Raw genomic sequence first — 18305 nt, 5'->3', positions numbered from 1 at the left:
GGTTTCCTGATTTAAATACTTAGGTTTCTAGGCAGCAGGTGATTGAAAAGCCTGCCCAAACTCACCTGTGATCTTGAGACCTCTGTCTGTGGTGAGCTTCTCCCTTCTCCAAGCTCAGACGTTAAATCGGGGCTAGATGTTGAAGATAATGTGTCTTTCGAAGTGGCAGCCTGCCCCTGGGAAGGAGATGAGAAGGTGGGTGTAGGAGAGAGCAGCCTCGTCACACTTTCTCTGGATGCTGCTGCCTGTCTTTCGCTGGATGACCTGGACGCAAGCTGGCTCGTGTCAGGTCTTTGCACAGAGATGCTGACCGAACTGCTTTGGGTTCTCTTAATGCCTTCGACGTCTCCATTATACTTCCAAGCATCATCCATCTAAATAGGAAACATCATTTTAAACTTCGTATTCTGTTAGATTTCTATTTAACAAGTGTATACATTAAATTAATACTTTAAAGTCATGCAAGTAATATATACCTCCCTCAGCAAAGTAACTACTACTAAAAGCTTGGAGCATGTTCTGTCACACTAACAGATCTGTACATATGAAGTGGTAGGAGTAGTTATTTTTTACAAAAGTGTTTATTTTATAAACAGACCTCTGAAACTTGCTTTGACCATCTACATCACTCCAGGTCGATAGACAGAAATCTAAACTAGATCTATTGAATACTTCACACTATGGATCTCTACAGTTTATTCATTTGATATGCATTCAATGTCATTTAAAGTGTACCAAAAATATTGCACATCTCTTTATAACCAGAATGTTTATTTTATTTATTTATTTTTTTGTGGTACGCAGGCCTCTCACTGTTGTGGCCTCTCCCGTTGCGGAGCACAGGCTCCAGATTCGCAGGCTCAGTGGCCATGGCTCACGGGCCCAGCTGCTCCGCGGCATGTGGGATCTTCCCGGACTGGGGCAAGAACCTGTGTCCCCTGCATTGGAAGGCGGACTCTCAACCACTGCGCCACCAGGGAAGCCCCCAGAATGTTTATTTTTATAGCACAGATTCCCAAAAGTAGACTTGCTGGACCAAAGAATATTTTATGTATGTTGTATAAAATATAATTGTTTGTTTGTTTGTTTGTTTATATATATATCTTTAAAAATTGTAGCAATGCACTCCCAAAGTAATGTATAAGAATGTCTCTGTCCCTGCATCCTTGCCAACACTAGACGTTTTGAATGTTTTAAATCTTTGTCAGTCTCATGGGTGAAAAGTTGTACACCTCATTCTTGCTCTAATGAGACTGAACATGCTTCTAAGTACTTTATGTTACCAACCATTTAAATTCCCTCTCCCTCGAACTATTCATTTCTATATTCACTTTTCAACTGATTATCTTTCCTTATCAATTTGCATTTTAAATCTTAGGGGTATTAAACCTATATATAAAATACATTTTACTAATATTTTTCTGAGCCTATATAAATTGTCTTTTGGACTACATTAACGGTGTCTATCATATAAATTTAATTTTTATGTTGTCAAATATGCCTGTATTTACTTAATATAATGGTCAGCGGTTTTTCTGGCTAGTTTAGGCAGGCTTCCCTCACCTTGAATTTTTTTAATCAAATTTTTTCTACTTTCGAGTTTTAGGATTCCTCATTGGCAGAGGTAAAAGGAATTTGAACACCAATGTGCTCAAGGCTGTATTGCTTCCTTTTAAATAATTCAAAATAACACACTCACTTTCAGCCCTGCTTCATTCTCAGGGCAAATGATTCTATAGCCTTTAAAACCCCAATAAAAATATGTATTTTTTGAACCATGAGATACATTTTAATAACTACAATCAAATATATCGAGTTCTAATGAAGTGGGAAATCAGGAAAAATAGAACTTTGTGCATAATCACCTGAAAATATTTAGGTTAAACCACATGAAATTGCTGTTTTGTAGGTCAAAAAGAACTGACTACTGGCAAATTCATACAGTGCAACCTAATACTTTACAAAAGATATATTTGAGAAAATCTGACACTAAAAAATAAATGCTCTGCCTTAGAATGTAGATTACTTATTTTTTAAAAATGTATCAGCTCGACTTTCATTGAATTTCAAGTTTAATCAGTTCTGCATCGTTGCTATATTTTAAGCATTAAATGTCTATTGAATCTAAATTGGTAAAAATACAATTGCTTTATATACAAGTTATATACATTTTACCCATCAAGTATCTGTAACTCAAACCTCTGCACAAGTTCACCGGTGTTTTGCGCTGGCGAACAGACTAAGTGAACTAGGAACACGTTTACCGTGTAGGATCTCGGGAGTGATGAGATTCCCCTTGACTGAGATCCAAAAGGTCTCGGTGTGACCACAGACGTTAACCTGGCCGCATCAGTTTTCTGGTAACTTCTAGGGAGAGTAGCTGAAACTCTAGTCGACTCCATTTGTGTATAAAGTGAATGCTGAGAAGACAAAGAGGCTGGGCGTTGTTCTTCCACGGGGCTTTTCGAAGGAAGCTGAATTTCAGCTGTGATAGTAGCCTCCCTTTTTGCAAAAGTTGTAGAATCTTGCTTAGGAATTTCTGTCGGATAAGTGGTTCCCTTCTCTTCTACTCTCTCACTCTGGGAACTTGCTTCTGACATAGCCAGCATAGGGGGAAGCTTTTCTTCATTCACTCCATCATCGGAAGAATACAGTCTCCTCCTCGATGTAACTATAGACATCTGATTTGGGGATTCCCTTAGCAGAAAGAAACGCCAAAACCACAAAGTTATGCATTTGACACACAGAGGTGGAGAGACAGATGTTACTCTGGTCATTAACATAAAAAATGGGTGGGAACAAAAAGACTGCTGACTTCATATCATAACACAATATTAAGAGAATGTGAGAATAAATACATGCAAATTTTTTAATGTCACACTAAGAAAGATTAAGAGCTTGACTTTTTTTTCTTAAAGAGGTTAAAAAAAAGTCCCTGAAGTATATGCAATTGTAAAGAGACTTTAATAAGAAAATAAGAAAACTTTAATAAGGGATCATTCAAAATTTCATCCACAAGTGTATAACGTTTCCAAAATTAACACACTATAACGATAACTAATTGACAACCAATTTGAACCCCCCAAAGATGTGGATTTCTTAACAGGGTTGAGAGTTTTCTTGTACACAATTTACAATAGCTTCGTAAAAACAGAAGACCACAAAAGACTCAGACTTTCATTAAGATCAAGTTAGTATATAATTTCATACAGCTTGATAGAATTTCCATGGACAATTATTACAGATTAAAAGTCACCATTCCTGTCTATAGAGAGGCTGATGAAACAGTCTCACGGCTACCATTTAGTAAGGAGTACCTCTCAAGCCAACTGCATTGCGTTTAAGTGAATGAAACTGTGTCTACCATTGGCTTCTAGGGGACAAAGGAGCTTTGCTTAATTTCACCTGACAGCACATTTCCTTTTTGACATTATCCTTAAAGCCTATTTGCCTTCTCCCTGACCTGTAAATATCTCAAGGTTTCACATAGTAACTGCTCCACAGGCAAGTATACATTGGACCTTTATCCTGTTATGTTGCAATGAAAAAAAATAAACCCTCACACTGATGTTTATATAGTCTTCCTTTAAAAATACAATTTTAATTGCACCATGAAGACATGAAAAAGAACTTTGCTATACTTTTACACAATTTAGTTAAGAGTGAGAGCTGGTTTTATCCGACCATTCCATTCCTAAATTTACTTTAAAAGGAGAAAAAGTTGTTTATTTTCTGCATATATAGCCAATCCTGCATGTGAATATACAGTGTAAAATGAAGAAATTACGTACACCACCCTTAAGTACTCATTTCTTTCATTAATCCAAGTCACTACTTATTACAGCAATACTCTGCTTTTTCACTGCAGAGCAAAATGCTCGAAGCTTATGCACATTTGATGACAGTTTAATATTGGTGCACAGGTACATCCCACTACACTTACACAAAGTATCTATTTCTAACACTGGTATCTCCAACCCTGAGATACATTCAGCCTCATTACCTGTCCTGCAGCATTTCGTTAAATGTCTTAGATCTTCTCTCAGACTTCTCAAGCGACTGCTTCTCAATCTCTTCCCTCTCTTCTTTTTTCTTCTGCAAATCTGAAGTGTAGCTTTTCCGACGATCTTTCCATTTTGCAAGGTCCTGACAGAAGAAAATCACATCACCACAGGCACACCTGAATTTCTACACACCCTCTCCAGCAGCGAGTGCGCGCCAGAGGATCCCATTACATCGCTGAAACTATTCACTCCAACTTCGATGCCAAGGTGCCCTAATTTTGCTTTTTATAGCCAGCGTTTCTGTACCAAGCCTTTTATCTCATGTATCTGTCTAAAAGCCCTGACCTAATAAGATAGACCCCATTTTTGTTTTCCCAGGTAGCCTACCTCACTGCCCATTTCACAAAGAATGCTAAACGCCTGTAATTAGATGCCAGGTCAGAAAAGATCAGGAACTGTTTCAAATTCATTTCCATCTCACTCCTATAATCTGGCTCTTACATAAAATGACATGTTTCACTAGTCAGACTGGAAAAGAAACATGATTGTAAAATGGCTAAACGTAGAAGCATACATTGAACAAATACTGAGTTCAATCCCTGCTTTGAGACAAGGGGGCCACAAACACACAGATGAATAAGATGCACTTCCCCTCAAGGAACTCTCAGTCTAGAGGGAAAGACAGACAGGTAAATAAAGTTCAACAATGAGTGAGACAGGATTGCGTGAGAGAGTAGAGATCCAAAGGAGAAAGTGATCAATTCTATCCCAGGCAGGGGAAGGCGGAGTTTGGAAAGGCTTTAATGGGGAAGCCAGCCTCAAGTATGTCATTTCAAAGCAGGTCAACTCCCCATAAGGACAGGGCAGTAAGGAGGTTCAGACAGGAACAAGTGGACATCTGCTTCCCATACATCCAGGAACCTAAGTCTCACCTAGCTGGGTGACCCCGGGACAATCAACCTAATTCACCTTTAAAATTAGTCCTAGCAGCCTAAGCTGGTTCTGACACCCAGGGGTAAAGACAGTTTGGATGGTACCAACTTTTCTATGTCATCAAAACAGAGAAATCCCATGCTAAGAACTCCTAGTGGCATTGCAGCCCCAACAGAAGCTCATGTAAGCTTCTCAAACTGACAGGAATCTCATCCCCTGGGCACATAAAGTAGGTTTGGTTTATACCCTTTGGGAGCAGACAGGGCCGCTCCTGCTTCAAAAAACAGCCTGAAATCCATATGAACTATTTTCAGAAAGAATGAAAGCAGTGCACATTAGTCCTATAGGGTAACCGGCATGAATGTTCATCTGACTTAACCTAAGGGATAAACCCTCCATACCTCTCATTTTCAGCCTCAGTCATCATGTACTTTGGCAACATAACACTGAATTTCTGTTTCTTGACAATTAAAATGAGTTCCCAAATAAAAGAGGAACTGGGATTTAGAAACATGGCCAAGGCAGAGGTTTCATCTGTATTATGTAATCTTTAACTCCTTGGAAAATTAAGATTTACTATCTCTAGCCCTTTTGTTTATGCTACCACTCAACCCTCTTACCAAAAGGTTGTCCTCAGAGTTCTGTGGGTCTGCTCTGTGTAGTTTATCTATCGTATTTCTTTACACTCCTTTGGTGTAAAACAATGAACGCTTTTTAAAAGGGTAGAGTTCCCTTCTGCCGGGGACAAAACGAAAGGTTAAATCTTTATCCAAATAGACATCTGGACATCTGTCAGCGCTGTAAAAACACCTAATTTTGGTTCACATTAGATAACTCCTTTTTCCACCAAAATATTACTGAGTTATAATTCGTATTTCCCCCCAAACCTCCTCTATTCACTCTAAGAACCCTTTCCTCTCTCCCTGCTGATACCCAGTCTCTGGGCTGGACCCTCTTCTCCCCTGTTCTCCCTAACCCTTGAGCAAAGTCTTTCATGAGCATCAGGAACAGTTATATGCCAAATTCTACCACCAAAGCAAGTAAACAAGTTACCTATACTGCACAGAAGCAGCTTCTCATTTTTGAGAACTCACAGAAAATATCAGAAGACAAACAGCTTTCGTTTTACACAATGGCCTTTAAGATATGCAGCAGTCATAGATCAAAATGATTAAAACATCACATTTTCTACAGAACTGAAATCTTCAATAGCAAGGAAACTTGTCCCTTGAGTATACTGACTCTCTTTTTAAAGAAGGGAGAATCAAACAAACACATCCTCCCTGCCTCCCCATGTCCCAGGAAAAATAATACTCACATCCTGCCATTTCTGATCTTGTTCTTTTAGTTGTGACTTTATTTTCTGCATCTCCTCGTAACGCAGCTGACGCAAGTTCTGAGCATCCTCTGCGCTGACATCACTCATGGACTTGCTCCTACGACAAAAATACCCATGGTAACCAAGGTTCATGTGACCGGATTTAAGGTAAAACTGGAAGGTTGGGCTTATATTTGGAAATTCCATCTAAAATTCTGCAGTACTACCTAGATGCTTTCGTGATAATATCACAGAAATAGCACTACAGAGATAAATGGTGTTTTTCCAAAACGCAGAAACAAGAGCCTAGCACTCAAGTCAAGCGTGAATTCTTTCACAAAATGGCTAAATGAACCCTGAACAAGTCTGAAAAAATAATCCAATGCTCATATTTAGGTAGTCGACGCAGAAAAAGATTACTTTAGGAAAAAAATAATTATTAGTCCCTAGAATCACCTGTCTTTATTTTTCTATCTCCCCCAGAGATAATCTTTTAAGGTTTGGCTGCCTTTTCTGAGCACTTATTAAATAATTTAACGATTACCTGATATTTTCTCCTCAAGTTCAATACCAGGAATAAATGTGCCACGGCTTCTCAAAGATTCTATAACATCTGCCCCACTACTGCACTGGGCTTGGTCTCAAAGACCACAGGTGGTTGCCCAGAGCCAGTTACAGTATAACCTCTATTATAATCCTCTTTTTTGTTAAGGCAGCTTTCGTTTTGTCCATGTGTGACCCCTGCCATGAGGATGTACTGCGGGTTAGGTCTCAAAGAGCTCAAGCTAGGGTAGTGTGAGCAGAGTGGGGTGCCGCCCACGAGGCACACGTGCTGTACACGCACACAGAAGAGTGTGGTAAGCTATACCAGAGAAGGGAGACTGAGGGAAGCCTCCGGGAAAGAGAGGTGTCAGAGCTGAATACTGAGTAGCAGCTAGGAGGAACGAGAGAAGAGAGAGACACAGAGCTTTCGAACGTGGGGTGCCCAAAATGTTTTCCTACCAAGCTTTCAGAATTTTTATTTCATTGTAACTGACTCCACTTTTAGTTATTTAAGTAACTCTCCCTCTCCTTCTTGAGCCCCTAAGTTTGCCTTCCCCAAGATTTTGCCATCACCACATTTTTTTAATAACATGCTTGCCCTTAGCCAGCTCAGGAATTCAATTACATTCTCTATGCAAGTGATTCCCCCAAATCCACGGCCTAGGCCCAGCCTCTCTGGCTCAATTCCAATTGCTTGTTAAATAAACATCTCTGCATGGCCACTGTAAAAGGATCAAAGGAAATAAGACCTAGAAAGGATTTTGTAAATGGTAACTTACTAAACACATGGTTATCGTTGATGTAGCCAAACTCAATTTTGTCTCCAAACCTGCTTTTCGTCTTGTCAGTGATGCTACCTGCCCCCAGTGACCCACATTTGAAACCCAAGAACCATTTTTCACCTTTCTCTCTCCCTTCTCCCTAGTTATCAAGTCCTCTTATTCAGTGTCTTTTTCTTTCCATTTCTATTGCCAACACCCTAGATCAGAGCACAGTCAACTCTTACCTAGACTTTTTAAAAAGCTTCTTAAATTATCACCCAGGCTCCAAATCCAGTGAAGGTCTCTCCTGAGCTCTTCCCTCCAACTTAGAAATCCTTCACCAGTAATATATGCCTTTTTAAATGCCACTCATTCCTCAGGATCCCTGCAAGACTATAGTCTGGTTGGGTATTCATTCTCTGCTTAGAAGTCTCATGGGCAACTCAAACTTAACTTGACAGACCAAAAACATGGTCTCGTAACTTTCTCATCTCAATAAAAGCCAACTCCATCCTTTCATATTATGGGCCAAAGATCTTTAAGTCATCCCAGATTCCTCATTCTCTTATACATAACTGATCCCATCAGGAAATCCTGTCCCTCTACCTTCTAAATATATCTAGGGGCAACCACTTCTCACCACCTCCACCATTGCCATCCTGATCCATCCTATCTCCTGCCTGGATTATTACAATTATCGGTCTCCCTGCTTCCACCACCTTCTGCACAACAGTGTATTCTCAACACAGCAGCCAGAAGGACCTTTTTGAAATTGCACTCAGGTCGTGACATGACTCCACTCAGCACCCACCAGTTTCTTCCCATCTCACCTGAGTTAAAAGCAGGTTCTTCCAAGACCTTCCAGGTCTGACACTACCTGGCCCCTTGCCTACCTCTCTGCTCTCTGCTCTTGTCCCCACTGAGCTCCCCTTCACACATTCTGTTCCAGCCACTGGCTTCCCTGCTCAGGCCCCACCTCTTGCTTCCCTCCCTGCTCTTCAATCTGCCTGGAATGCTCTTCGACCGAATATTCACATGGTTTATCTCTCACTTCCCGTCAGCTGCTTAAATGTTACCTCGGGGTTTCCTCCCTTGACTACCCTACAAGAAGAGCTAATGCCCCTCTCCCCTTACTCACATTATCCCTCGTTTTCTGCATAGCATTTATCACCATCTGAATTGTATGGTTATTATAAAGCAGGAATTTTGTCTGATTTGTTTGCTGCTCTATCACCAGCGCCTAAAAGAGTGCCCAGCCCCTGGTAGGTGCTCGTAAATGTCCTAATGATCTAGATAATCTTCTCCCACTTTGATAAAGTCTTCCTGCAAAAAGTGATGCTTTCGTTATACCATTCTTGTGGCACTTAACACTCAGCATTATGTCATATGTAGTGTGCACGCATGCATGCATGTTTAGCTTTCCTCCCTCACAAGTTCACATGCTGCCTGGAAGGAAAACACATTAACCCAGCACAAGGCATGCAGGACACACTCATTTAACATCTGTGGTAAGAATGAGGTATGATTTATCATATTTAATCATGCAAAATAAACTAGCTACGAAATGTTTCTAATTTTGTAAGAAATTGTGGCTCCTCTCCCAAAGTTTTATACAGAAAGCTTTATAGGATTTATTCAAGAATATTAAGGAATTACATATATGAGTACATATATGAAATTATATATTGAGCTGTTAACATCATATATAATTAACTAGGTATGACTATATAAAAATCATCATATGATTTGAGAATATAAACTCACTTAAGTCATAACTGCAAAGAATAAGGCTATATGAGCTACTACAATAACAGGCTCACTAAAAAGAAAATTTTTTCAGGACGAAGGTATGAGGGGAATCTGGATGCCCAACACATGAGGTTACATAAATTCCAGAACAAAATTGGAAATGTAAGTATTTTAAGTAATCTTTTGGTGGGAGGAAGGCTGGACAGTCTCAACTGGCCCAGACCCTTTCAGCCCTCACCCTCCTGCACTATGAAACCTTAACATGTGTCTTTTCAGAAAACATGGTATCACCATGGGCAAAGGCTGCATCACCCTCCGGGGAGCCCAAAGCACAGAGCCGGGCACACAGGAGGTCCCCCCAATATGAACAAAGTGAGCCAAACAATGGCTAGAGTAGACAAGTCCCTGTGGAAGGCAGGAATATGAGCCCCTTGTGTTCCCTGGGATCGATAAAGTTACCTCTAGAAAGCCTGGCACATTCCATACAGGCTGAGCCAGGCACCAGAATGAGACAGGAAGTAAGACCCAGCAGAGGCACCAATTTTCACCCCCACCTAACATCACTTAACTTTTCTCAGTCTCAGTTCCTTGTCTGCTAAGCCAGGAAGGAGTCGTTGGGAGAAATAATGGGTCAGGTTATGTTGATGGCATTTCAATAGCCATCTGGTGCTATACACCAACTATTCTTATTAAGGCAAATATGATCATTAGAGATCTACTGAAAACTAACTCCCAAAGCAGTTTCAAATTAGAGAGGTCACCCCAGGCCACACTGATAAAATCGAGAACTTTTTGAGTGTAGGAGTCTTTCAGCCAGATCATGAAGAATTCTTTCCTTCCTTATCAGAGTTAACAGCATAATATTAAACTTCTGAGGGCTTACTGTGTGCCAACAACAACTGCTGAGCAGTCTCCATGGATTATCTCATTGTACGAAACCCTAGTCTGATTCTAGCAACTCAGAAGCTGCAGGTCCTTGGGAAAGCTGTGGCATCTGTTTCTCTTTCTCCAGCCACATCTCTAAAATGCACATAACACCTACCTGTCTACCTCCGCAAACTGAGATAAGCACCAGAGATACTCCCAGGAAGACTGGGAAAACTTGAAAGGACTACACAGCTCTAGAATGTTTTGTAGAATGAATTACCATTCACTGGCAAATAATTCCCCTGCAGTTCATTTACCCTTGTATTTCCTTATTTGGAAAAGCTCCAATTTAAAACTGCATTTGGATTTTTCCCAAAAAATACAGGTCTATCATGTTGCATTTTCAGTTGAGTAGAATTTTTTTTAAATCGCATGTAGGGTGAAGAGAGAAAGAAGGGGAAGTTTAAGAACAAGGGAGTAGATTATAAAACAAGATCACTAAAATCTCATTTTCTTTTCCCACAGTGCAGGGACTAGTGTTAAGATGAGTATATTTTTAGAACTCAATTTCAGGAAATTTATAGATGAATATCTAGGAACTAAAGGGATCAAAAAGGAACAACATGTAGCAAAATTTCCTAAATATAAAATCACCGATAACCTTATATGGCCAACAGAAATTCCATGATGCTAAGTTTGGGGTCCCCAACTTTCAAGGGAAAATAAGAATATACCTATTTATGCACCTCTAAATATATTTCCATTAGGTGTTGTAGGAATTCTCTGAAGAGTAATTAATGCTAAAACCAGGGTAAGAGGCTTTAGAATTACCATAAATTATAATGATAAGATAACATAAGAGACTTTTCCTTTACAGGTTTAGAGTCTAAATCAGTGTTTCTCTATGGCCGCATTATTGACATTTTGGGGCCCCAAAATTATTTATTGTAGGGGGCAATCTTGTGTACTGTAGGACATTTAGCAGTATCTTTGGCTATAAAAGCACTAAATACCAGTAGCAACGTTCCCCTCAACCCACCCAATGTGACAATCAAAAATGTCTACAAACATTGCTGAATGTCCCCTGGGGGTAAAATCTTCAGAAAGTAACTCACATCAACTTTATTTTTCCTTCCTTCTTGTTGTCTTAGGTGTCTTAGAGTTCTACAGAATTTTTTGTAGAACAAAACCCCATAACTAAAATATACGTGTCTTAGTTGTCTTTGATTACAACTTCACCTTGAATCAATGTTCATTTCCTGTCGATACTGGCAGTAGACTCAATGGCTTAATCATATTACAAAATTATAGCTATATACCATTACAAATTCTTTGTCATTAACAGCTTCTGCCAAGAGGCATCATAACCAAATTTTCAAATGTCACAGAACCATAAGACAAATCATGCAACACAAAAGCACATGTGAGAAAATGACTGCCACATACAAAGCGTCTTACTAGAAATAAAGTGAGAAGTGTTAAATGCCAAGTAAAAAGCAAGCCAGAAATGAACAATCTAAGCCTGCAAAAGGTGACGCACATTTCTCTTTAACCTGGTTCTTACCAAAAAGAAAGCATTCATGTTACAGGCAGTTATTTTTCCATCACAGGATGTTGTGCAATAATGATTTTTCCAGGTAAGTGTTCCAAGCTTGACAACATACACGATGTCCAGAGGAATATCACCCAGAAATATCACTTGTTTCATGTTTATAATCATTTACAAACATGTTTATAAACATGAGCTGAATTCTAGATTAAATGTCTATACTCAATCCAATTTAAATCTTTTTTTGTTTTCACTGCAGATCAATTTAAGAAAAACATTGCTAACTGCGAGAATTTTTTTTAATCCCAAATAATATATTTTAATTGCAAGTGGTCTAAAATGCAATTCAGTTTTCTGACGATATATCTGTATTACTTTCCATTATTTGACAAGTCATGCATTATTCATCAGTCTCCATTTACAGACAACCTTGCTTTATTTGTGTTATCTTGGCAGTAAACGGCATGGGGAACAGCCTTTAAAACAAATAGTGTACTATGCAAGTAGCAATCTTGAAAGGGTCTACAGAAGGCATTTGCTGCTGCTGGCTCTGGCCCAGGAAAACCCTTAGCTTGCTGAGCCTCAGCATTTGGGTTTTTCTCTTCTTTTCTTAACCCAGTCATACAGTGTGTTCCTAAGAGGGAACAGGTACAGCCACTGGAATAACTGTACAGGTTTACATTTGCATGAAGCACTTGTACTCAGTGTATTCGTATCCCCTTTAAGAAAAACAACCTGCTCACGTTATAAAGCCTTATTTACCAAAGAAAATTCCTCTGAAAGTTATCATTCAAAATGCTTGATACTGCAGAGATCTGTTTATCAAGTTAAAACAGCTTTCCCATGATGAACTGAGATTAGCAGATGCTTAAGCGTCATGCTAAAAATTGCCTTGTTCACCCTCCCTGATGGAAACGCTTTAAGCACACATGAGGAACTGGATAGGAGATAATGTGCCTTTGCAAGGCACACTTAAAGCATGCTGGGAGCCTGATTTTTAAAATCAGTGGCTGAGAAGTACTTGAAATTAGTTGCCCATCGCTCCTTTACATCTTTGACATCTAGAATGGCTATATTGCTTTAAATAGTACTTTTTAGTACCTTCCAAGATCTCCACATTATCAAAATTATCCAAAGCTATCAAAATTAGAGAAACTGGGACCTCCCTGGTGGCACAGTGGTTAAGAATCCGCCTGCCAATACAGGGTACACGGGTTCGAGCCCTGGTCCGGGAAGATCCCACATGCTGTGGAGCAGGTAGACCTGTGCACCACAACTACTGAGCCTGCGCTCCAGAGCCCGCGAGCCACAACTACTGAGCCCACGAGCCACAACTGCTGCGGCCCGAGCAATGCTAGAGCCCGTGCTCCGCAACAGGAGAAGCCACCACAATGAGAGGCCTGCGCACCACAACGAGGAGTGGCCCCGCCCCCTCGCCGTAGCTGGAGAAGGCCCGTGCGTAGCAGCGAGGACCCAACGCAGCCAAAAATTTAATTAATTAATTAATTAAGTATTTTAAAATTAGAGAACCTTAGAGATGAAAAGGCTTAGACAGATTAAAATATTTGACATACTTAAATTTTCTTCTTGAACAAAAAGTATTAGCAGTTAGGCTCACAAAGTTACGGAAAGTTTGATATAAAATATTAAGATGTAGCCAGCTGGTTATTCTGCACTAAGAATGGTTAAGTCTACATAGTTAGTGTGTACTAAAAGTAAAGAAGCATTTATTTTAACTCAGCTATTCTAGAAAGGGAAAATATTTCCAGAAAGTTATTTTTATCATATTTTATGCCTACCGGGTGACTACAGTTAAACAACAGGACAGTTGCCCCTCCGTATCTGAGGGGGATTGGTTCCAGGATCGGCATCCTCAGATACAGGGACCAATGTAGACAAAAACTGGGCATTAGTTCTAAATATAGTCCTTGCAGCTATATTGGAAACTACCAGTATTTAAATTTTTTTGCAGTTTTGGAAGTTTTGGATTTGCCTTTATAATACAGCCATGTTGTAAAATTTTACCCTAATCAGGAATCTTGAAAATGTTTCCAAATCCTACTAAGGGAAGACTAATGCCACTCACCATCCCAACTAACAAAGCTCCCCTTGAACTGAGAGTATACAGATAATGCCAACTGCATGCATTCCAACCTCAAAGTAAATGCTAATACTCTTTTTCCATCATAGATATTCTGAAACGTAGTTATTTGGGCTTCAACATCCAGAAATGAGAGGTTTGGTCTATGCAGCAATCAGATACCAGAATAAATACACCTAATCTCAGGCACGTGTTTTTGTGACTTTTAATCAACTCCTTAAGGAAAAAAAAAAAAAAAAAAAAAAGGACCTGAATTTTTGACTTCTAATAAAACAAACTGTTGCAGTCCTATAGGACTTCATGCACTGGGCACTCAGACAGAAATATTACCATTTGGTTGCAGAATTAAGAAAGATTTCCCATTGTTTAAGTCTCATGCACAGCACAGAGCACCCCCATTTAGTGACATGCCAGGATAGAAGTGCAAAGACGTACTACACAAAGGACAAACAAAATGCAGACTTTTTTTTTTACTGTGAACCACAAAACTTACCCGTTCTCACCGTAAATCTTTTGAAAGAGTCTAAGAAATCAGAAAACCAAAAATTAAAAGTCATTTTTTCTAGTTGTGTTAGTTTCTAAATCAGCATCTTTAAGAGTTGAACTAGAGATGGACAAATCTCAAAAGGTTGCTTCTTCAGTCACATTCTTGATCATGTCTCAAAATCTCATTGATCTCATATCTCAAGGAATTCAGATTAAGATAAAGAATTTCCTGATTTCCTTTGAACCAACAAACCCATTTTTAGAAAAGCTTCCTGTTGCCAGGAACTAATAAGTTAGATTTAGATCTACTAATTTCATTTAACCCAATATTTGTCGATCCCAAAGTTCAACAAACTGAACAGTCATCAAAACAGCAAGTTGCATAACACATAAATGCAGACTCATGATCAAAATGGCCATAATTACATACATGTAAAGTGTAGCCCACAGCAAATAACATTCATGCATTTTAATAATGTTTGCACTGAACTTTAAACCATGAATTAAAAAAGTCACACATTGATAGTCCAAGAAGTCTAGGTCAAAATCAAAAATCAAAATCAAGTTAAATGAAACTTGCAATGCCATATTTTAAGGGAAATTTTTACACAAAAATCATGTACTCCGAAATATGAGAAACACATAAAACCAAACAACCAGACTGTTTCAGAAATGCCTGGACGTGAGAATAAAAGTCTGTAAATATAATTGGAAAACATTTTTGTGGAACGTCAATGTGGCAGAGTAGTATCATAGTCATCCTTAAGGCCAAGGGCAACATTTGTGTATACACCTTCTTAAACAGGTCTCAGAGAGGTGACGTTGAGATGTGCAAATATGGAATTGCACTTTTTCCACACAAAGACTAAAGGTTTCTCAAAGCAAAATCAACGTTTTACAGGATGCTTCCAAATGGCTCATGACATGCAGAGCTGGGCAATACGATGCCACTTTCTCACACAAGAAAAGTCACACAAGACCATCCATGACAAGCAAATCCTTGCAGAAACACACTCTGACCTCTCCACCATCAGCCGCTTCCTGTGCCTAAGCCTGCTGGCCTCCCGGATGGACTCCCACTTCTGTAAGTCGGCCTCGCTGCAGGGACCAGGGGTGAAACTGACTGGAGGCACAGTAGCTCCCAGCTTCCAAGATTGGATCTTACGAGCCAACATGTCATCTTTCTTCTGCCTACAGGAAGGAACTAACACTCTACAGCTATTACTTTTTTCTTTGGGTGGGCATGTCCTTTCAAGTACACAGAGAAATTTTGCTTGAATTTCCGGAGGAAGAGTCCAGGGTTCGGGGAAAGGGACTGGCTGGTATCTGTCTGGGGCTCCCGACAGAGGCACCTCTTTCTTCTGTGCTGGAATGCGGCGAACAATCATATCATCTTTTTCTAGGTCTGGAAGTACAAGTTCACCTTCCCTACACTGCAGAATTATATCTTGCTCTACAGGATCGTCTTGCCCAGAAAGCCTTCTTAAGTCTTCGAAAGCCCGGAGAACACATGGGTTTGCATGGAAAGCCCCAGTCTTTCTGACAAAGAAATCATCATTCTCTAAGTCAGGATCCAGGGCTGGCATCTCCAGGTCATCTGGTCTATATCCTGGTGTATAAGAGAGATTCCTTCTGCGTGTTATGAGCCTTGGGCCAGCAGTGGGATCAATTTTGATATTTGTTTCAGAAGACAAGATGTCATCAGAATATGTCTGGAGGGCCTGAAGTAATAAAAACTGACTGAAGCATAGAAAAGAAAAAGGAAGGGAGAATCTTATTAAATTGGGGGAGAAAAGGTAATTAGGTAGCAGACTAATTAGCCAGTCACTGTGGGTGAATTATTTTAGGGGGCCATGGGAGGGACTCTTGCTGAGAAGAAAGATTAGCATTTAATGCCGTAATCCATGACTTTCCTGGATACCATTTAAAGGAATAAGAGCAGAGTGTATCTCTCAGTGGGCACCACTGAGGCCAAGGGATGGGGCCAGAATGGGAAGAGAGTGAAGCTTCCTGATACACACAGTGTTCCCTTCCACCCCCTCCTCATCCCATTGGCCACAGTGACCTAAGTCCCCTCCCAGAGAAGCAGCAATCATCTTGGAAGGTTTCAAGAGCTGAGCAAGAAGCACTTTATGCAACAGGCACAGGTAGTCAGCAGATTAAATAAAATGCTCTGAAGCTTTATTAAAGACTCCTATGAATCTTTTCTTTGCATTTTCCCACCGGTCTTGCCTGTCCCAGTGTCTGTCTATAAGTTATTTCCTTTCTCCACAGCTCCACACATAGAACAGCTGTAAAATTAGGTCAACTGCCTAAAAAGCCTTTTAAAAACGGTTTTCCCAAGAACTGTCTGTGCCACATGTAACTATATACTCTCTTGTACGTGACTGTGCTAAAGAATATTTAATCCCATAGAATTTCAAGCTCACATGCGTGTACAGAAAGCATGATGTCATATGCTATGCTTTTATAACTAAACATTAAGTGCCTAAGTGTTCATGACTCAGCACATCATGGTCAGAGGTTAAAGTAGCAGCAGAAGCTGGCACAAGTGTCACAGGCCAGACTCCAAGCAGGCGGGCTCACGCAGGCAGGTACACCTGGGCTCATCTGAAGCACCGCTAGTTCTCCTGGCTGCATGGGTGTCCCGGGAGTTTCTGGTCCATTTCTTAGCCAGTTCCAGCAAGAGTGAACATCTTTGACAGTTGCTGTCTAGCCTATGATATGCTTTTTGTATGCTACTAAAAATGGCGGCGCTTCCGTCAGAGCCTGAATCCTCATCGTCAGAGTCTGAATTCCTTCTACCGTGGAGTGACATAGCGAAAGGAAAGAGAAAAGAAGACAAAGAATTGGAGAACGATGCAACTCAAAATAATGTCAAGCTCTGGCTACGGAGAGGACTTTTTAAGATCCAGATCCTAAAGTTTAAATTTAAACGGTAGTTTTTTCAGTTAGCAGTTCTACAGATGTTGAAGGGAAATTAACCTCTCTCATAAAAAGCACACATAGAATGTACCCAGCCAGGGTACTGAATGGACACCAGAATAAAAGAAACATGCACGCAGACAAACCTGAATCCCTGAAATTCTTTATACCATGGTTTATAAGTTTCCCTTTTTATTCGTTTCCAGTTCACATCTTCTGGGATCCAGCATTTGGGAAGAAACTGATCAAAAGCACTCCCTGGGCTTGGCATGATTGGGCTTAGCTTTCGCACATAAAGATCATCCTTTACAGTGTTGGGTACGCTTGTCTTTTCTTCTGCCTCTTCCAAATAACAAGAGGAGTCGGAAGTTTCTTGTACCGTTGGCCAGTTCTCCACGTTTGTGCCCCAAGTTCTCCTCTCGTTACTGTTCAAAACATCCAACCAGTTAAGACACTGCGTGAGCAATTTGTGACACAGAACACAAGAGGCATGCTTTCTGTCTCACAAAGTTTACACTGTGAATGCAGCCAATTAGTTCCCATTCTCATCAGTCTCATCATTCCAGCTCCTACAACAAAGTTAAGGCATTATAATAGCATCTCATTTTAATTAGAGAAGAGCTTGATACAGAAGGGCCAAAGACAACTATAAGATGTGTTAAAAGAGAGAGACAAATTGCAAACCATCTGGGGTGTTACTTTACATATTAAAAATCAAGAGCATAATAGACATTCCAATCCAAGAGAAATTTTTCTGACCTCGTCATTCTGTATAGCCCAGTGGCTAATGGGTCAGCAGGAGAAAAGATTGGTGAACAAGACTTAGGAGAGATGCTTTTCGAGATGAAACCCTCGGGCCTCTTTTTCGTTTGGAATCTACGGTTGGCTAAGTCATCCAAAACTACATCCGGCAACCTCCGTTCCTCCTCCGAGTCTGATCCACTTTCAGAACCATACACCTCCTTCTGATAGGAATCTGGATTCGAAAAATCATGCTTTGCTCTGCTGATTTGATGGGAAATTAAAGAATTCTTTTTGTGTCCACTGAGCTCAGTCAACACAGAAAAAA

At 40.1% G+C, this 18305-nt stretch overlaps 1 protein-coding gene across 11 annotated transcripts in view; it reads right to left on the bottom strand.

Annotated features, from left to right (window-relative positions):
- The window catches only part of LMO7 (LIM domain 7), a 214280-nt gene that overhangs the window by 33160 nt on the left and 162815 nt on the right, over nucleotides 1-18305 (bottom strand). For 5 of the 11 annotated variants that reach the window (XM_082602292.1, XM_082602296.1, XM_082602295.1 and 2 more), the window contains exons 10-16: nucleotides 17383-17661; nucleotides 15332-16051; nucleotides 14319-14348; nucleotides 6256-6373; nucleotides 4004-4146; nucleotides 2265-2697; nucleotides 66-374 (exon numbers count right to left, since the gene is read on the bottom strand). In XM_082602292.1, coding sequence (XP_082458418.1) covers nucleotides 66-374; nucleotides 2265-2697; nucleotides 4004-4146; nucleotides 6256-6373; nucleotides 14319-14348; nucleotides 15332-16051; nucleotides 17383-17661 — 2032 coding nt within the window. Of the gene's footprint in view, nucleotides 1-65; nucleotides 375-2264; nucleotides 2698-4003; nucleotides 4147-6255; nucleotides 6374-14318; nucleotides 14349-15331; nucleotides 16052-16911; nucleotides 17113-17382; nucleotides 17662-17995; nucleotides 18242-18305 lie in introns of all 11 variants that reach the window. The other 6 variants (XM_082602302.1, XM_082602293.1, XM_082602294.1 and 3 more) reach the window with 5 other exon arrangements.

This window comes from Mesoplodon mirus (genome assembly GCF_964341445.2).
Source record: "Mesoplodon mirus genome assembly, chromosome: 17".
NCBI classification, from domain to species: Eukaryota; Metazoa; Chordata; class Mammalia; order Artiodactyla; family Ziphiidae; genus Mesoplodon; species Mesoplodon mirus.
This window is presented reverse-complemented; position numbering and strand designations above follow the sequence as displayed.